At 39.2% G+C, this 21,778-nt stretch overlaps 1 protein-coding gene and 1 pseudogene across 1 annotated transcript in view; one reads left to right on the top strand and one right to left on the bottom strand.

Moving 5' to 3' along the window:
- KIDINS220 (kinase D-interacting substrate, 220kDa) overlaps positions 1-21,778 on the top strand; it is a 151,173-nt gene that overhangs the window by 102,923 nt on the left and 26,472 nt on the right. The window contains exon 20 of the mRNA XM_006864003.1: positions 20,846-21,024. Within this exon, the coding sequence (XP_006864065.1) occupies positions 20,846-21,024 (179 nt within the window). The remainder of the gene's footprint in view (positions 1-20,845; positions 21,025-21,778) is intronic.
- LOC102836075 lies at positions 7,090-7,598 on the bottom strand (annotated as a pseudogene).

Below are 21,778 nucleotides of genomic sequence, written 5' to 3'. Positions count from 1 at the left end.
ATTCTCCTCTAACACCATAACTCAAAAGCATCAATTCTTCTATGGTCTTCCTTATTCACTGTCCAGCTTTCACATGCATATGAGGTTATTGAAAATACCACGCTTGATTCAGGTGCACCAAACTGTGAATATTTTATCTCATTTACTTCCATCTAGCTTTTGAGACAAAACAGTGGGCTTTGCTTTTTAATAACTGCTGTTTTTAAAATGAATCAGTGGTGAATTATTTTGCCACACTGCCCTCTTCACTGATACCTTCTCTCATTATTCTAGCTTGAAATGATTGTTTTGTCTTTTGCATTACTGTTATTTAATCACTTGCTATATAGTACAGTATTTTTCAGACATCTTCTCCTCAGTGCTAAGAAACCTTTTTACAAGTGAAATCTTACTCAGAAACCCAATGTTGTTGTTGTTGTTAAGTGCCTTCGAGTCGGTTCCGACCCATAGCGACCCTGTACAGGGTTTCCGAGGGTGTAAATCCTTACGGGAATAGAAAGCCTCATCTTTCTCCTGCGGAGCAACTGGTAGTTTCGAACCACTGACCTTAAGGTTCGCAGCCCGATTCGTAACCACTACACTAAGCTGCATTGATATAACCTGATTCAGATGTGTAACATTTGCTAACACATTTGATTAGTGAGTAAAACGATCTGTTCTGAAGAATATCAGAATTAAAATGAATTATTTTTGTAATCTTGCATTCATTTAAACAACTACTTGTTTCTTTGTTTATTTTGGTAAAGTAAGTCCTAAATTATAAGCAGATAGAAATTTTACCAAATTTTAAACTTGCTTTTTAGTGGCAGGATGTTTTCAAGTCATCTCATTGAGAAACTTGAAAGAAAACTAACTGGAAATTTTGTTTTCCTGGGTAAATCACCAGTAGCTTCTTAGAGTTGCTCCCATTTCTTGTTCTTCTTAGAAGTGTTCCATACTGCTTCTCCAACTAGTCTCTGTAGCAGTCTGTCTTATAATGATACAAGTCATGTCTTAAGTTAGAGTTGCTATTATCCCAACAAGTGCCAAACAGATACTGGGTGTCGAAGTGTACTCACAGTTTTATGAACTAAGATGTGATGACCTAAGTTTAAGGGGAAAAGAAGAAAGAAATATATACATGAAGGTGGAGAAGAAACTTTATTTTAAGGTCTTCAAACAACCATGATGATCTAGTAGCAGAGGTATGGTCTTTTTTAGTGTGGTTGATATTTAATGAATAACAGCATTCCTTTTTACTATGTCATTTTATGGCCTAGTTCGAAACAGGCTTTTGATTAAGGCTCCAGGTCTGCCTGTACATGATGACATGATGTTGGGCCCGCTTCTCAACCTTTCAGAGCCTCCTTTTTCTTATTTTAAAAATTTGAAATAATATCTCATGGCACGTTGTGAGATATAAATTAAACTAGGTGAAGCTCAAAGGTCAGCAGTTCAAATATACTCATCACTCTGCTGGAGAACTGCGAGGCTTTCTGCTCCTGTAAAGATTTACAGCCTCAGAAACCCTATACAGAGCAGCTGTGAGTCGGAACCGACTCCACGGTACACCACCACCACCACCACCAGGTAAAGCTTGTGAGACAGGAAATGGGAGGTGGAAGTAGGGAGTCAACAAATATTAGCCCCTCCAACCAATTATTTTTAGCTATTAAATATCATTTTAAAAGGTTAAAGTATATTTTTAAGTATTTTAAGTTAGATTATAGGATCATGTAAGATAAGTGATAACAGCCCCCACATATACTGGACTTAAAATACTTTACATAATGCAGAGATGAAGGCAGTGCTTGTCAGTATTGTAGTTGAACCTAAGCAGTTACTTCATTGAGTTTTCACTTTTACCCTGTTTGTTGGCCCTTTCTCATCTTTCTAGTTACTGAAATTGCATCCTTTGGGGCTTAGAGTTATGTTTCAGGTTTCTCATTTTTACATCACCATTCACAGAAGCCCAGATATGGTAGAGCCAGCACGGCTGAAGCCAGTGCTTTTCTTCATTGACTTGGGAGAAAATAGCTTCTATCTCCATGGAGAGAAGATAGGTTGCATTTACGAGGGGATTTCAAAAAGTTGTGAAAAAATTCCAGTATCTTTAAATTCCATTTTTCAAGGAACCTTTTGAAGCTTCGTTGTGTAGGGTCTTAGAAATCTACTTCAGCACCTTTGAAAAATAAAACTGTAGTCTAGAGAGATTAAATGACTTGTTCCAAATCATACAGCATTAACAAGTGCTTTTTGTTGTTGCTAAGTGCTGTCCGTTCCAACTTGTAGTGCCCCTGTATAGGGTTCACTGGTGGGTTTAAATTGCCAACCTTGTGGTTCAAACCAGCCTTGCAGTCAAGTGCTTATCCTGCAGAGACACACCGGGACTCCTAACAAGTGATGTTGTTAAGTGCTGTTGATTCAGATCTGACTTATAGTGAGTGACCTTGTATGGGGTTTCCTAGGAGTGGCTGGTGAGTTCAACTGCTGACCTTGTGGTCCAGTACTTACCATACAGTGTCACTCCAGGACTCCTAACAAGTGATGCTGTTGTGTTATTAAGTGCCTTCGAGTTGGTTCTGACTCATAGCAACCCTGCATAGGTTTCCCAGGAGCTCCTGGTGAATTTGAACCGCCGACCTTAGCAACGCACAACCTATAACTTAAAATGGAAAGGAGCCCTGGGGGCTGCTGCAGACCAAGCATTGGGCTGCTAACTGCTTCGTTCACTTTTCAATTCCTGCTGAAATCAGACTATAGATCCCTAGTTGATTAAAAAAAAAAAAAAATAATTACCTTTTATTGTGTTTTGGAGTCCTGGTGTAGTGCAAGTTAATGCACTAGACTACAAAGTCGGTTTGAGCACAAGGTAGGCAGTTCAAGCTCACAAGCAGCTCCTCAGAAACCCTATACAGGGTCGCTATGGGTGGGAACCGACTTGATGGTACGTAACAACAACGGTTGTGTTTTAGATGAAAGTTTATGCAGCAAGTGAGTTTCCCATTCTGTAATGTATATATAAATTGTTTTGTGACATTGGTTGGCATTTCGACAGTGTGCCAGCACTCTCCCCATTAACACACTGGGTTTTCCATTTCTATTCATCCGGTTTCCTTAATCCTTTACTTGCTCATTTTTGCTTTTGGGACAATGTTGGCTTTTGATCTTACATACTTGATTGTTTTAAGGAGCACATTTCTCAGGGGCCTTCTTGATTCTTATATACACATAAGAACCACCTGGGAATCTTGTTCCAGTGTAGATTCAGATTCAGTAAACCAGAGGACTTCAAAAAGTTCATGGGAGAAAATGGAATTAAAGATTCTAGAATTGTTCCACATACTTTTTGAAGCACTCCTGTATCTGACATGGAAATACAAATTTTCATCAGCAGTGGGAGTCAAATTAAATGTTAGCACAATAGAAAAATTGGGGGACTCCCTTGGAATTCGTTAGACTTGATCTTTTTGGACAGAGAAGTTGAAGTTGTAAATGAAGGTACTGATTACTTCAAAATACTTTAGATACTGGAAGCACTAGAGTTAGATGTCAATAAGCTGGTTTTCCTACACCCTTTTCTCTTGCCTATAACTCAATTAGTACTTAAATATTAAGGAAAGAAAGAGATATGAAATACAATGTCAATTTATTTCTCATGAGGACCTTTAAACTACTGTTTCTTTTTATTTTGTTTTTAATATGGTAAAGTATCCCCTGCTTTTTGAAAGTTCGCGTTTTTCCACTTTTATGAGAGATTTACATTAGTACCTGTTTTCACTAACTGAAAGAAATATGAAGAGGATTCTCGCTTTTATGAAAAAGGTGAAAGGGGAAATAAGCATTCAGTGTTTACTTTGCAGTAACAGTTTAAGAAGAGCCACACTCCTGGGAACTGTACTGTTGTATATACAATGTTTCTACTTTATATAATACGCTCTGTATTTATTGGATCATTCTTACTTTTACTATATGTTGTTGTTGTTGGTAGTGGTGGTTATGTGCCATGGAGTCGGTTCCGACTCATAGCGACCCGGTACAGGGTTTCTGAGGCTGTTAATCTTTATGGGAGCAGAAAGCCTTATTTTCTCCTGAGGAATAACTGGTAGTTTCGAACTGCTGACCTTAAGGTTCGTAGCCCGATTCGTAACCACTACGCTACCAGAGCTCCTTTTTACTATATGTTAGTGCTATTTTATACTTTTTGTGTTACTTGGTATGATTTGATAGGGGTTTTTTTTTTTTGCATGGGCGGGGGGCGGGTGTGTGTGTGGAAACACTCCAAATTTTTTTCCCATAGAAATTTTAATAGTAATTACTTCTTTGCTTTGTACCATTTGGGCTTATGAAAGGGTTCTGTTTGAACAGTCTACTTTTGGATAGTGGGGTAACCTTTACATATTTAACATTTACCATTTCAGCATTTTTAACGTGTGCAATTATGTGTACAGTTATTGCAGTTATCATGTTACATTTGTTGTTGTTAGGTGCCATCGAGTTGGTACCGACTCAGAGACCCTATGCACAACAGAACGAAACACTGCCCAGTCCTGGGCCAACCTCATAGTCGTGCTACGCTTGAGCTCATTGATGCTGCCACTTTGCCAGTCCATTTCTCTGGGAGTCTTCCTCTTTTTCTCTGACCCTCCATCGTACCAAACATGACATCCTTTTCCAGTGACTGGTCCTTTCTGACAATGTGTCTGAAGTATGAGACATGAAGTCTGGCCAATCTGGCTTCCAAGGAGCACCCTGGCTGCACTTCTTCCAATTCAGATCTGTTTCTCCTTCAGTATTCTCCTGCAACACCATAACTCAAATGCATCCATTCTTCTACAGTCTTCCTTATTCACTGTCATGTTAGATAGTCATAACCAATAACTGTTTCCACATTTTTCCGTACCTTTAATAGAAACTCAGTATCCCCTGAGCATTGACTTCCCTTTCTCCCCTGCTTCCTAGCCCTGGTCACCACTAATGAGATCAGGTGATTCATATGTGTCCATAAGAATCAGCTAGGGGTCTATAGTCTGATTTGTATGTACTAGATCTTTCATATTAGTGCTATCATGGAATATGCGCTTTTTTTCGGACTGACATTTCTTTTAGCACAGTGTTTTCAGGGTTTACCCATGGCATTATGGAGTAGTAGTACATTATGTATATGTACCACATTTTATTTTTTCATCTGCTGACAGTCATCTGGCTATTGTGAATGGTGCCACAATGAATTTTTGTATGAGTATCTGTGTTCTGACTTACAGTTCTTTTGAGTATACATGTAGTAGCAGAATTACTAGGTCACAAGGTCCTGATGTGGTGCTGTAGAATAAGTGCTGGATTGATCACCATAGTGTCGGCAGTTCAGCCCCACCAGCTACTCCTCAGAAACTCTATATAGTGTTGCTATGAGTCAGAACTGACTCGACGGCACTTAACAACAACAACAAAGGTAATTCTCTGTTGAAGCTTTTGAGGACCCACAAAGCCATTTTCCACAATAGCTATACCATTTTGCAATCACTGCAGCAATGCTTGAGAGTTCCAGTTTCTCCATTTCCTCACCAGCACCTGTGATTATTTTGTTTAATCATAGGCATCATGTTAGGAGTTTTGATTTGCATTTCCTTAATGATTGGTGTGGCACTGAAGGATAAGCACTGAACTGCTAACTGCAAGGTTGGCCGGTCATACCCACTAGCTGCTTCTCTGAAATTTGTTGTTATTGTTAAGTGCCATCGAATTGGTTCCAGCCAGTAGCAATTCTGTATAGGGTTTCTGAGGAGCAGCAGTGGGTTTGAGCCGCTGACCTTGTGCAAACTGACCTTGTGGTCCAGTGCTTATCCTACAGTGCCACACTAGGACTCCTTGATTTTTTTTTCGAATCCATTGTGTTTCACACTTGCCTGATCATAAAAATCACCTGGAGATCTTGTTAAACATTGTATAACATATGTGCTGTATATGTGTAATACTGCCCCTTTCCTAGCCCAAGCCTGCTGAGGTAGACTCTCTAGAGAAGGAACCTGGAAATTAGCATTTTTAGCAAGGGACCCATGTTTGGAACACATAGTTTTGTTTCAATTTTTTTTTTTTTTTGCTTTAAGAATAATTTTATTTTGTATGCTAATTAACAGTACATTGATAGAGAATATAGATGTATAGTTATTTTTCTGTAGTTTTTTTTTTTTTTTAAGTTTTTATTGCGAATTGAGTGATAGTTTACATTGGAGAACATTAGTTTTACATCCTATCATATTTTGTTTGATTGCAATGATTACAATCTCCTCCATGCATCATCATTCAATAGTACCTGCCTCTATTCCCTCTGTTGTTTTTTTTTGTTGTTGTTGTTTTGGTTTTTTTGGATGTACATCAAAACACTCAGGACTATACAATCACCCAAACAACCAAAGGGCACACTCTGTAATCCTGCCCACTGGCTGCCAGCACACGGCCCTTTGCCTTCCATGAGTCTAGAGTCCTTAGCTGCTCCACCTCTCCATGTCCATCTCTGCCTCTATTCCCGACGCCACTGCTTCTCTGGATAGGGTCCCACATTCCACTTCTGCTCTTCCCTCTTGGTGGTCCTAGAGTCAGTCCTCTGTTCCTGGAATGTAAGGTTAACTACTCCCCCCTTTTTGCTATAAAATCTGTCTTTACAGTTGTGACATTTACGATTAGTCATGATAAAAATTACTCACTATTGAATCATAAGAATCTTATCCCCATCTCCTTTCACCAGACCCGTCTAGACAAGAAGAAAACTATTCCATGGGGATTCGACCCTCCCCTGCACATTCTGAAACTAAACTCCCTCTTGGAAACTTGTAAGCCAGTCACTTCATGCCTTTATAATTCCACCCCACCCCTCCCCACTCCACCGGTTTTAGGTAGCCAATGTCTTAAGTTGCCCATCCCTATCAGCCCTATGTACAGTGGGGATGGGAATGATCCTTGCTGTGAAGATTCCTTCCCTCTTGGTTGGTATTTTAAGCTACTACATCTGAAAGTGTAAGTCAAGTTCATCAGGTTGTAGCGATTTACACTGTTTTGCATAACCAGTTTCCAATAAATATGCTCAGCTGCATAGAGGTGACAGGACAAGGCTCACACACATCTTATTTTGTTCTTGTTATAGTCCGCTTGGCAGAGAATCCCGAATCCCTGGATCAGGCTGACCTTCATGTCCAGCATCCTCTTGGTCTGCTTGGCCACCCACTCCTCCTTGAAGGTGTGTGGGAGGGGCCATACATATAATACTTCTCCCAGATCAGTATGACCACCTTGAAGTCAGTGAAGAACAGGGCAGATGCTACAACTGTCTTCCGCTTGTTGGTGCTTCTGTTCATTTTTGCAAAGCTCTCATTGCACTTAATGTGGTACAATTTTATTTTCTCATTGATGGAAAGGGTGCTCCAGGCAACCTTCTCCTTCAAGGCCTTTGGCTGTACAGAAAGGGTCTTGACATGACCCACATCAGGCCAAAGGGTACTCCTGCCGATCAACATAGACTGGGAGAGAATAGTCTTCCGACTTCACTACAGTTCTGTGTACTCATATGCCGAGGTGGAAATGGCTAGCTTGCCAATTAGGCTCAACACACTGGTAGACAACATTCTGCGCCTTTGTTCAGCTGCAATCCTGCTGCAACCGCCCTCTACACCCTACACTTGTTTTTTTTATCAAATCTTTCTCTAGTTGAGTTTGATCATCCAGCCATTGAAGCTAGGTCATATGGGTACTGTCTGCAAGTTTGGGTGTTCTTGTGCATCTCCCCTCACTTCATATCAGCTGGACACTTCACTCTTAGCTCTAGTGCTCTGTGACTATGTCCTTGTCCATGGGCTCTGGATTCCCCAGGTCTTACCGTACTCCAGGTCAACGGGAGTCTATGTATCATGGTCAGACTCAGCCCACATCTTCATTGCTGCTTTTCCCCCACTTCCACTCACGATTAGACCACCGGGGTCGTCAGCAAGCTTACATGCGTGCTCATGTATTCCCTTTGAGTTTCAGTCTTGCAAGGGAGTTTGTAGGACTCCTTGATTTTTGACAAGGATGTTGTTAGTCAGAACTTACTTGATGACACATAAGAACAACAACACAATGACTATTGACATTGAACATCGTTTTATATGCTTAGTGGCCACTTGTGTATCTTTTTTTGTTGAAATGCCTGTTCAAGTCCTTTGCTTATTTTTTTAATGGGTATTGTGTCTTTTTGTTGTTGAGTGGTAGGAATTCTTAATATATTCTGGAGAATAAACCTTTATCTGATATATGGGTCCCTCAAATTTCTTCGTCTGTAGGTTGCTTTTTATTTTATTGATAAAGTACTTGAATTTACAAATTTTAAATTTTTTGATGAAGTCCAGTTTATCTGTTTTTTTCCTTTTGCTGCTCATACTTTTGATGCCATTGTGGAATTCATTGTTGTAAAATAAACTCCAAAGCATTATACTTATATTTTCTTCTAAGAGGTTTATTGTCATAGTTCTTACTTTCAGGTTTGGGTTAATTTTCATATTTGGTATGAGATATGGGTTCAGATTCATTTTTCTGCATGTGGAAATCCAATTGTATTTGTAGTGTAGTGGTTACGAATCAGGCTGCTAACCTCAAGGTTGGCAGTTCTAAACTACCAACCAGCTGTTCCGTGGGAGAAAGATGAGGCTTTGTGCTCCTGTAAAGATTTACAGCCTCGGAAACTGTGCAGGGTCACTGTGAGTTGGAACCGACTCCATGATACTTAACGACAACAACAGTTCATTAAAGTGACTATTCTTTTCCCATTGAATGGACTTAGCATCCTTGTCAAAAATCAACTGACCATAGATGTCCAGGTTTATTTCTGGACTCTCAGTTCTATTCCACTAGTTTGTATGTTTTTGTCCTTATGGCAGTACCACATAGCTTTAATTACTATAATTTTGTAGTAAATTTTTAAGTGTGAATCCTCTTTCTTTTCCAAAATTGTTTTGGCTAATCAGTCCTCTTGACATTCTATATATATCTGAGGATTCATTTTTCCATTTCTGCAAAGAAGGCTGTTGGAATTTTGAAGGGATTGAGTTTGCGTAGTGTTGACATCTTAGCAATATTATTTTTTCCATTCCATGAACATGGTGTTTCCTATCATTTATTTAGGTCTTTAATTTCTTTCGGTAATGTTTTATAATTTCCAATATATAAATATTTTGGCTTCCTGGCCAACTTTATTTGTAGGTATTTTATTCTTTAAGATGGTATTGTAAATTGAATTATTTACTTAATTTTCTTTTCAGGATTCTCATTGCTGATTGTAATATAGAAATCCAACTAATTTTTGTTTAGTTAGCTTTGTTCCCTACAACTTTGCTAAATTTATTTATTGGCTTTAGTAGCTTTCTTGTGGAAGCCTTGGTATTTTTTATATATAGGATCATTTCATCTTAAAAATAATTTTAGTTCTTCCATTTCAATTTGGGTATCCTTTATTTTTCTTGCATAATTGCTCTGGCTAGGAATTCCATTATAATGTTGAATAGAATTGCTAGTGGGCATCTTTGTCTTGTTCCTGATCTTCAATCTTTCTTCACTGTATGATACTAGCTGTGGGTTTTATTAATGTCTTTTATCATATTGAGCAATTTCCTTCTATTCGCAGCTTATCGAATGCATTCATCAGAATGAAAAGGTGTCACCTTTTGTCAAATGCCCTTGCTTCATCAACTGAGATGATCATGTGGTTCTTTTCCTTTGTTCTGTTAACTTGATGCATATGTTAAGTTGATTTAATTTCTAATGTTGAATCACCTTTGTGTCCCTGGTGTAAATACCACTTGATCTTGCTGTTTGATACTTTTCATATGCTTTTAAATTTGGCTTGATAATATTTTGTTAATGATTTTTGTATCTATATTTATAAGGGATATTGGTCTGTAATTTTCTTTCCTTATTTTTTGTTTTCTTCTCTCTTTTGGAATCTTCCTTTGACTTTTGTATCAGGATAATACCCTTTTTTGGAAAAGATGAAAAAGAAGTGGAGTCACGGCTATAAATGTTTGGTGGAATTCACCAGTGACTAGTCTTTTGATTACTGATTGAATCTCTTCAGTTATTATTGATCTGTTGAGTTCTATTTCTTCTTAAGTCTGTGAGGGAAGTTTGTGTGTTCATAGGCATTTGTCTGTCCATCATGTCTAAGCTATCTGATTGTTGGAATATAATTGTTCATAAGATCTTTTATATTTCTGTAGGATCAATGATAATGTCCTGACCTCATTTCAGATTTTAGATCTTTGCATTGCCCCTCTCTTTTTCTGTCAGTCTAAAATGTTGTTATTATTGATCTTCTCAAGAAATTAGTTCTAGCTTTGTTCAGTCCCTGTATTGGTTTTCTATTAGCTGTGCTCTGATCTTAGTTATTTCCTTTCCTCTGTTAGCTATGGACTTGGTTTGTTCCTCATTCTTAAAGTAGTAAAGTTAGGTTGTTAGTTTAAGATGTGCATTTCATTAGCAGAAAGCATTTGAGAGAATACTAGAAGTTAAAGTTATTTCAAAATAATAAAATTCTAAGACCATAAAACACTCTTTGTTTTAATTTCTAAAGAAATGTTTATGTTAACATTTGATATCTTGTTATTAAATAATAACATTATTAGGCAGTTCCTTTTAGGTAAAATATGATAAATAATGCCTTCACAAATCATGTACTAAGAACTTATTTATATTTTGATTTCAAATAGAACTTTTTTCTTGTAGCTTAAAACCTCATTTTGAATGGAAGTGATATGAATGGCTTATATCATTCTGCCAAAGAATTAATATGGGCTTTCTGTAAGACACTGTCATTTATAATCAAAATGCTTTTAATTTGCATTGATGTTGGCATTAATAAATGTTGCTAGATTGGAAGGAAGCATTGAAAGAAATAGCATTAAAACTTACTAGGAGCTTATTGATGCCTGAGGTTTTATAATGCTTTCTGTGAGCCATTTAACTGCCAGCAACTTTAATTCACATGATTCATAATACTGGAAATCTAAATTCACTCTTAATTGAAAAGTGAAGTTACTTAAATTCTTTAAATGCTAACCTTTGAAAAAATATCCGAAAAATAAAGGCACATATGATTTGGGTGGCCCACTGCCAAAAGATTATCATTTACATAAATATCTCTTTCAGCAGAAGAGTTTAATGTATTGAGCTCAAAAGGTTAGAATAGAGACTTCAATCTGGAAACCAGCAGTAGACTGTTGGCTTGTGAACAGCAGTATTGTTCATCATATTGAGAACACTGTTCACATTCAAGCTTAAGCAGAGCTGGCATTAAAATTCAGCTAATTTGTTTCATGTGACTTGTCAGCTGTGTGTTTTTATCTAAATCTTTCTAGCCTCTTTTCTTAGTATTTTGTATTAGACTCCTGAAATAGATGAACTACCTTTTTAACTGTTTAAGCTCTTGGCCACTTCTGCAAGTTATTCTTTGTAACCATTCTCCATATTTTTCTTTTCATTTTGAGCACACTTAATCGTCAGCTGGAATGCCATTTTAACTTAATAGTTAATCCAGTTTTAGAAAGGTTTTTTGTTTTGTGCATGCAAGCATGCTTACAAATGCAACTTTCTAAAATTCATTAAGACAAAATTGCTATCCTTATTCTCTTACCCAAGGGCCTTGTTCTTTTCTTATTTGCTAATTTTGATCTCTAGATTTTTTTCTTAGAAAATATTTAATGTTTGATAACTAGTCAGATATTGTTATTGTTTTTAAGTGTCATTGAGTCAGTGCTGATGCATAGAGACCCTGTATAAGGTTTCAGAGGAGCAGCTGGTGGGTTTGAACTGCCGACCTTGTCGTTTGCAGTTTAGTGCTGATCCTACAGTACCACACCAGGAGTCTAGTCAGATATTGGGTCTGACCAATAAAGTCTTAGACCCAAAGAAGTAATATACCAGTAGTTGTTAGTTGCTGTAAAGTTGGCTCTGACTCATCATGACCTTAAGTATAACAGAAAGAAACATTGTTTGGTCCTGCACCAAATGCTTGGTCTGTTTGATCCCTTTGTTGCAGCTACCACGTCACTCCTCTCACGGAGGTTTTCCCTTTTTGTTGACCCTATACTTTATGAAACATTTTTGATATTACTCCTGTAGCTAATTTTAACTAAAATTATTGTATCTGTAACTAATGTTGTTGTTGTTGGTGGTTGTTGTTGTTAGGTACCATCTAGTCGGTACCGACTCATAGTGACCTTACGCACAGCAAAACGAAACACTGTCGGGTCCTGGGCCAACCTCACAATTGTTGCCACGCTTGAGCGCATTGATGCTGCCACTTTGCCAATCCATCTTATTGGGGGTCTTCCTCTTTTTCTCTGACCCTCCACTTTACCAAACATGATATCCTTCTCCATGTCAGGTCCTTCCTGACAGTATTTCTGAAGTATGAGAGACAAAGTTTGGCCATCCTCCAAGGAGCACTCTGGCTGCACTTCTTCCAACATAGATTTGTTGGTTCTATGGGCAGCCCATGGCACTTTCAGTTTCCACTCAGCAACCCTATATGCAACAGAATGAAACACTGCCCAGTTGGCACCATCTTCATAATCATTCTTATGTTTGAACCCATTGTTGCAGCCACTATGTCATTCTGTCTCACTGAGGGTCTTTCTCTTCTTTTCTAACCCAATACCAAACATGTTGTCGTTTTCCAGGGACTGGTCCCTCCTGTTAACATGTCCAAAGTATATGTTAACTAGAAGTTAAAAGTCTTTCCATTCTCACTTTTTTTTTTTCTTTTTGGGGTTTTTATTGTGGATTAAGTGACAGTTTACAGGGCAGATCATCAGTTTTACATTCAACAAATCATACACCTTGTTTCACTACAATGATTATAATCCCCTCTATGTACTATCAGTTAACAGTATTTATCTCTATTCATTTTAGCTTTTTCTAAAAAAACACACACAAAAACAAACCAAACACTCAGGCATATATAGTAATCTACACCTCCAAAGGGCATATTCTGCAAGTCTGCCTCCTGGCCATCAGCTCTCGGTAACTCTCTTCCCATGAATCTAGAGTCCTCAGCTGCTCCCCCTCTCATGTCTCCATCTCTGTTTCCGTCTCTGGTGTCCCTGCTTCTCTGGATAAGGTCCCACATTCTGCTTGTGCTCTTCCCCCTTGATGGTCCATTTCAGGAATGTAAGATTAACTACTCCCCTGTTTTTGTTACAAAGCTTCTACTTTTAAAATTGTGACAGTCGCAAATAGTCATGATGACAGTTATTCACTATTGGATCATACAAATCTTATCCCCATCTCTTTTCACCAGACCTATCTAGACAAGATGAAAGCTAGTCAGTGGGGACTCTTTCTTCCCCCTCCCCACACACTCTTAAACTAAAATCCTTCTTGAAACCTTGTAAGCCAGTCACTTCATGCCTTTATCGCCCCTCATTTTAGGTAGTTAATGTCTAAATTGCCTGTCCCTATCTACCCTGTGTACAAAGGGGAAGCATTGATACTTGATGTGAAAACTCTTTCCCTCTCCGTTGGTATTTTGAGCTACTACCTCCATGAGTATAGGTCAGGTTCATCAAATTGTAGCAATTTACCTGTTTCATTTATCAAAAAAAATTTTCTTTTGTAATCTTCCTGTAGTCGAGTTCTGATTATCAAGCCATTGAGGCTAGGTCAAATGGGTATGTGTGCAAGTTTGGGTGTTCTTGTGCTTCTCCTCTCACTTCATATCAGCTGCATGCTTCACTCTCAGCTCTAGCCCTTTGTGACTGTGTCCTTGTCCATGGGCTCAAGTGTCCCCAGGTCTGAGCACACTCCGGACCAACCAGCACTTCCTCTTCTCTCTATCATCTCCAGGTCAATAGGAGTTAATGGACTGTGGTTGAACTCAGCCCATTTCTTCACTGCTTCTTTTTCCCTCTACCACTCACCAGTAGACCAGTGTGGTCACCAGCAATCTTACATGCCTGTTCATATGTTCCCTTTGAGTTTCAGTCTTAGACGGGAGTTTGTCCTGATAGAACTTGATTGCTTGCCTTGATGGCTTCCTGGTGAACAGCTTGCTTATTCTTGTAGTAGCCAGTTATGCTAACATTTTTGTTTGGGATTTTTCCTGATGATCTTTCTTTGAAGATGTATCTTCTGTTGCTCTAGCTGTTCCAGGCTGGTCTGCTTGTCCTTGCTAGTGGGAATGCCCCATCTCAGAAGTTCTGGATGGGACTCAGGATTCCACCTAAGATCCTATACTCTGCAAAGGCTTTGCAAGAGGCCTATTTCACTGGGAAAGTTCTAGAACCCCTTTTTGGTATTCCAATCAGTTATAGGCTGAAGACAGGCTTACAAGTTTTCTGTAATCATTTTTCCCAGTATTCCTTTGTATCCCACTCAAGTGTCTATTTTACAATAGTAGGCAAGGGAAACCAGTGTTCATAAGACAATCAAGCATGTGAATATTCTTTCCCCTATTCAAGCTATGCCTAGATCCCTGTATCACAGAACCCTGTTGTTCCAAGGTTGAACATACATCACTGTTTACCTCTGTCCCACTTAGGTCATGCAAACCTGTCTCAGTGTTCCCTTATCTTGTTCTTCTGCTTCCTCCCTCTTCTTGTAGTGCCCTCCCCAACACCTGAACTAAACCCCCCACCCCAACCCCACTGTTGTGGTTACCTCATATTCCACGAACTCTTCCCTCCATTTAAGACAGTCTATTTTATCCTGTAATATACCTGAAAATCTTTTAATGGCTTTTTATAATAGTGGTCCCATTCAACATTTGTCCTTTTATGATTTAGCAAGGACCCTAGGCCCAAAGGATGTACTCTACTCCTGGCTGACCTCGTGGTTCAAAGTGACCTAGAGGTCCATTGCTTAGCCTACAGTGCCACACCATCACTCTGTATGAAGCATAAATCTAGGAAAACTAGAAATGTTAAAGAACAAAGATAGCACTTTGAGGACTAAGGTACGTCTCAACCTAAGCCATGGTATTTTCAGTTGCCTCATATGCATGTGAAAGCTGAACAGTGAATAAGAAAAACCAGAGAAGAATTGATGCACTTGAGCTATGGTATTGTCAAAGAATATTAAAAGTACCATGTGGACTGCCAGAAATCAGTCTTGGAAGAAGTACAGCCAGAATGCTCCTTAGATGTGAGGATGGAAAGACTTTATCTTTCATACTCTGGACATGTTGCCAGGAGGGACTAGTCCCTAGAGAAGGACATCATGCTTGGAAAAGTGGAGAATCCTTGAAAAATAGGAAGATACCGATGACATGGATTGACATAGTGGCACCAACAGTGGGCTCAACAAGACCTATTGAGGATAGGGATGGCATAGGACAGGGTGGTGTTTCATTTTGTTGTGTATAGGGTCGCTCGGAGTTCGAACCAACTTAAAAGCACCTAACAACAGCAGCAACAATGTAGGACAAGACCCCTACCTGAGTATTTAAGCCAATGCCCTATAAATCATTTTTTCCAGTATCGGAACAGAACTATTCCTGGCCCTATGTAAGTGCTGAGCTCTTTCATTCCCCCTGCCTCAACCCTACCCCACTCCCCATACCTTATTGAACTTCATTCATACACCATGGACTTAACGCCATATCTTCAGCTCAAGAAGTCTACTGGAATTTGCCTAGATTCCCTCTCCCTGCACCAGTGTGGAGACTCTTAAGCTGGGAAAACCATAGAACTCATTGATTAGTTTCCCATTTCTCAGTAATCATTGTTTTTGTTGCCTGATGCCCATGGTCTTCAAAATTACTGGTTCATATATTTTGTTATTTAAATTTTTTTTCTCTAATATTGCCTACTAGCTTTTCAGAATTGACAGTTTTCATTGTACTGACTATCTTTGTTATCTAACACTACCTTAAAAGAAATAGCCTAAGTGAATGGCTTTAACAGAATTTGATTCTCTCAGAGTTTCAGAGACTAGAAGTCTGAATCCAGAACACTGGCTCTAGGGAAAGGTCCTTGTCTCCTTTCGGCATCTGTAGGCCCAATATTCTAGGGGAGATCTCCATGTGTCTTGGTCTCAGTCTTTCCTTGGATCTAGGGAGACCAGAGTCCAAAGGATGTGCTCCACTTCTGTCTCTTCTTCTTGGTGGTAGTAGGATCCTCTTTCTCTGTTCACTTTTCTCTTCTTTTATATCTCAAAAGAGATTGGCTCAAGATGGAAACTAATCCTGTGGGTTACATCTGACCTCATTAGCATCATAGCAATGAGGATTTACAACACAATAAGTAATTACATCAGATCAAGGCTGATCACATCACATCATATCTTGGGGTTGATTATATTAGATTTCCTCATGTAGGCTTGCATCTTAACTTCTAAACCCTTGACTATCTTGGCCAAGCCAAGCTGACACAAAACCTTAACTGTCAGTCTATATCTTATCAACTTGGTACCTATACATATCTCCTTAAGTAATATATAATCTCTAAATGAAGACAGTTTTAAAGTCATATCTGTGCCCAACATAATGCAACCAACCTGCATACAACCAAAAGTGCACTGGCCCTATTTATAGCATCTCCAAATCCTTCCAAGTGCAGATTCCAACCTGGGACAAAATTGATTTTTTATCCACGAATCTAGAATACTGGTTACCTCCTTCTAAATACAGTAGTGGGACAGGCAAAAGGTAGACATTTATGTTACAAACAGGAGTAATTGAAGGGGAAGAAGGGAAAACAGGCACCAAGCAAGTTAAAAATCTAAATCCAGCAGAACAATTTACATCAGCTCTCAAGGCTAGAAAAGAATCCACTGTTATCTCAGACTATATAAGCAGTGGCCCTACCTTCCCGACATTGTGTGTTGGCTGTGTACTCTGGGTTTTGGGTAGAGGCCCCCAACCGTGGGCTTCAGCTCTGCCTTCTAGGCTACTGGAAGGGCAACTCTGTTTCCTCAGCTTTGGGCAGCCCTATTCTCCTAATCCATCTGAGTGGTGACCCCACCCTCTCAGCCCCTGCAGCCTCACTTCCTCAGCTTGGGCTGAGGCCCCATCTTAACGACAGTCCCACACTCCAGAGTTAGTGAAGAAACCAACTCGTTGAAACCATGGTTCTACCGTTAGAGTCCCCAGAAGTTATGGTTCTACCTTTTGAGAGCCCAGAGGTCCTCGCCCTTCCTTTTGAGACTTGTAGCTGTGCTTCTCATGCTCCTCGATCATGCCCATCTTGAACAAGTGTTACAAAGCTCTTTAGTTGACTGATAAGTACCCATAGGTACCCCACTCTCCCAGGAAGCTTTTTATATGAAGGTACTTGGCTCTCTCATTCTGTGGGTCGACTTCTGTACAGTCTTGTGTTGGTCTTTTAGTTCAGCTGCTGCAGTTCCTCTGTTACTGCTTCTCATTGCCTATGCCATATCCACTATTAGAATTCTCACCTCCTTTTGAGCCCTCATCAGAATTGTCCTTAACATTCATAATTCTCTTAGTTTCTTCTCAGCAATCTAGGCTGTAACTATTAGGTAGATTAGCACTCTTCGATCCTCTTTGAAAACTGCCTGCACATTTTTGGTATCTGTTAGAGCAGCACCCCACTCTTCTGGTACCACATTCTGTCTTTGTTATCTAATACTGCTATAACAGAGATACCACAAGTTGATGGGTTTAGAAATAGATGTTTATTCTCTCTCATTTTAGGAGGCTTAGACGTCTTGAGTCCAGAGCCCTGGCTCTAGGGAACAGTCCTTGTCTCCTTTCAGCATCTATAGGCCCTGTATTCCTTGGAGATTTTTATACTTCCTGGCATCAATTTCCCCCAGATCTAGTTACTTTATAGTCTTGGTGTGGCACAGCAGGCTAATCCGCTAGATTGCAAGGTCAGTTTGAACCACAAGGTCAATGGTTCAAGCTCGCCAGCCACTTCTTGGAAATCCTATACAGGGTTGCTATGAGTTGGAAGCAACTTGATGGCACTTAACAACAACAACAAGTAGCTTTACAGTAGAGGGACCCGAGTTCCAAAGGACACACTCCACTCCTGGCTCTTTCTTGGGTGATAGGTCCTTCTCTCTGCTCACTTACCTCTCTCCTTTTATATTCAAAAGATATAACTTAATCCTATAGATTGTATCTGATATCATTACATCATAGAAGTGAGGATTTATAACACAGTAGAAGGAGTTCTGGTGACGTAGTGGTTACAAATCGGGCTGTGAACCTCAAGGTCAGCAGTTCAAAACTACCAGCTGTTCTTCAGGAGAAAGATGAGGCTTTCTGCTCCTGTAAAGATTTACAGCCTTGGAAACCCTGTACAGGGTCCCCATGAGTCGGAACCGACTCCATGGCACATAACAACAACAACGGATAACACTTCAGGGCTGATCACATCAGAGAAGATCATGAGGTTGGTGTGTATATTAGATCTCATCATGGAGGTGATAACTACATTGTACCTGTTAAACCACTGAGAATACTGGTGTAGCCAAGTTGACACAAAACCTTAACTATCAAAGGAGGTTATTGAAAATACCATGGCTTGGGTCTGGCACACCTTTGTCTTCAAAGGAACACTGGTAAATACACAAAATACTTATATTTAGTGGAGAAAGCAAATATGCAATGATTTTAGGAGTGTAGTGGTGTGACCTACCAGTCGTCTGCTCACCTGTCAGTTTGTTGCACTGTGGTGGCTTGCATGTTGCTGTGATTCTGAAAGCTATGCCATGGGTATTTTAAATGCCAGCAGGGTTACCCATGGTGGACAGGTTTCAGATGAGCTTCTAGATGAAGAGAGACTAGGAAGAAGGAAAGAGGGACTACTTCTGAATGTTTTATCGCTGAAACCCTTATGAATAGCAGTGGTACACTTTCAGCACCAGATTGTCGAATATTGAAACATGATAAAGAGCACCAGAATATTGTCAGATATTTTGCCGGAAAATGAGCACCTCAAGTTGGAAGGCACTCAAAATGCCACTGGGGAAGAGCTGCCTCTTTAAAGTAGAGTGGACCTTGATGACAGGAATGGAGGAAAGCCCTCAGGACCTTCCGAGGTGGGGTGGGGCACAACTCAAAATGAAGAGAAACAGCTGTAAACATCCATTACCAATAGAACATGAAATGGACAAAGTATGAATCTAGGAAAATTGGAAATAGTCAAAAATGAAATGGAACGTATAAACATCGATACCCTAGACATTCGTGAGCTAAAATGGACTAGTATTGGCCATTTTAAATCTGACAACCACATGGTTTACTGTGCTGGGAATGACAAATTAAAGAGGAATGGCGTCCCATTCAGCATCAAAATGAACATATCAAGATCAGTCATGAGGTGCAGCGCTGTCTGATAGGATACTATCCATATGCCTTTAATCTTTAGCATTTTCAAATTTAGTATGTTGTTGTCAGGTGCCATTGAGTCGGAACCGACTCATAGCAACCCTATGCACAGCAGAATGAAACAATGTCCGATCCTGGGCCAACCTCACTACCGCTGCCACACTTGAGTCCATCAATGATGCCACCTGGCCAATCCATCTCGTTAGGGGTCTTCCTCTTTTTCTCTGACCCTCCACCTTACCCAGCATGACATCCTTCTCCAGTGACTGTTTCCTCCGGACAATGTGTCCAAAGTATGAGAGACGAAGCTTAGCCATCCTGGCCTCCGAGGACCACTCTGGCTGCACTTCTTCCAAAACAGATCTATTGGTTCTTTTGGCAGTCAATGGCACTTTCAGTATTCTCCTCCAACACCACTACTCAAAGGCATCAATTCTTCTACGATCTTCCTTATTCACGGTCCAGCTTTCGCATCCATATGAGGCTGTTGAAAACACCATGGCCTGGGTCAGGTGCACCTTAGTCCTCAAGCTAACATCTCAGCTCTTCAATATTTTAAAAAGTTCCTGTGCAGCAGATTTGCCCAATGCAATACGTCGTCTGATCTCTTGACTAAATTTAGTATAGTGCTCACTAATTGCTTTGCAAATAGTAAGTAATGAAATGTAATTTGATTTTTAAATATTTTTTTAAAAAGGCTTTGGACAATAATATTACCAATCCAGTGTAATATTGTTCATTTAAAGGTTTTGTTTTATGTTAAGCAAAACTGGAAGTTTATCTTTTGTGGTACAACTAATTCGAGTTATCACCATGGTTGACTATCATCTCTACTTTCAGAAAGCGTTCTCAGAATTTTCTTCAACAATGTTGAAGACACTGAATTATTCTTTCTCACAACACCTTCATTGCTGTGTATTTTTTAGGAGGTACTGGTGTGGCATTGTAGGATAAGCACTGGACTGCTAACCACAAGGTTGGTAGTTCCAACCCATCCACTACTCCTTGAAAACCCTATACAGGATTGCTAGGCATTGGAACCGACTTGATGGAACTTAACAATAACAAGCCTATAGTTGCTTAAAAAAAATTATTTTTGTTTTAAATGAAAGGCCATCTACATTAATTATCCAACCATTCTTTGTTAGATTATCACGGTTAGTCAGTTAGAGTGGTGCTGAGTGATGCTTTTACCAGGTTTTACAACATATGCACAACCAACTCTCGTATCTGTAAAATGATCACTTGTTCATCTTCATTGAGTGGTGCTCATTAACATATGGAGTGCCTCTTTATATATTACTTTCCCTTCTTGGTTTTCCCAGCCCAAGTCCTGCCATTGGCCAAAAAGAACATAACTTCGACCTCTTGTTTTATTGTTTCCTTAGTAATTTTGTGACTGTACCATTTTTGTTTATTTTTTAAAGGAGAGCATGCTGTACAATGTGTTGGGTTATGTAAATTAGTAACAAATTTTAAGTTACAAACAGAACATACCTTTCTAATAGTTACACTCATCACCTTTTTTCATTTATTTCCTGTTTCTAGAATATCAAAGAATATTCCAACAACTAAAGATGTTGAACCACTGCTTGAAATCGATGGAGATATAAGAAATTTTGAAGTGTTTTTGTCCTCAAGGACCCCAGTTCTTGTAGCTCGAGATGTAAAAACCTTTTTGCCGTGTACTGTAAACCTAGACCCCAAACTAAGGGAAATTATTGCAGGTGGGTGTTAGTAGTAAATCTGATTTTTCTTATCTGGAATCCTTTAAAAAAAAAAACAACAACAACTATTTCTAACTCAGTTACACAAAGTTTCTCTTGTTGCATGAAAAATCAGGAAATATTGAACCAACTGCTACACAGGAGAATTAATTTTGTAATCTTCAGAATTAGAGGTCTTGACATCCTCTTAGGAACGTTAAGAAAATGTTATTTATTAAGGTCACTTTATTATAATCTATACCTTCCTCCGCACACCCTGGATCCTTTTGGCATCAGATACCGTAAAAGATACAGCCATGACTTTAAGATATCCATCCATTTCATTTTCTGTCACCAGCTTCAGGTAGTTAATAGGGGTAAGAAAACATTCCTAGTTTTCTAAATTTTTACTTAGATCAGTATTTAAAGATATGTTTACTGAAGCACAATAACTTTTGAATGACATGCTACTAATTCATCTTTGCATTTTCCAGGAATCATGAAGAGATAGTCTTAAATTACTCTTACATTGTTGTTAGAAATCTTTCGTAAGGCTGATGTCAAATTCTGTATTTTGTGACTGTGGAATCATTTTTTTATGTGTGTGGTTGTTGTCCAAAGGTGAATTATTCATGTAGGTAGGTTGCAAGCCCACAGTTTAGCTAATATGTTGTTGTTGTTATTGTTAAGTGCTGTTGAATTTGTTCCGACTCATAGCAACCCTCTTATAAGGTTTCTGAGGCTTTAATTCTTCACGAGAGCAGAAAGCCTCGAC

This window comes from Chrysochloris asiatica, unplaced genomic scaffold, assembly GCF_000296735.1.
Source record: "Chrysochloris asiatica unplaced genomic scaffold, ChrAsi1.0 scaffold00058, whole genome shotgun sequence".
NCBI lineage: Eukaryota > Metazoa > Chordata > Mammalia > Afrosoricida > Chrysochloridae > Chrysochloris > Chrysochloris asiatica.
This window is presented reverse-complemented; position numbering and strand designations above follow the sequence as displayed.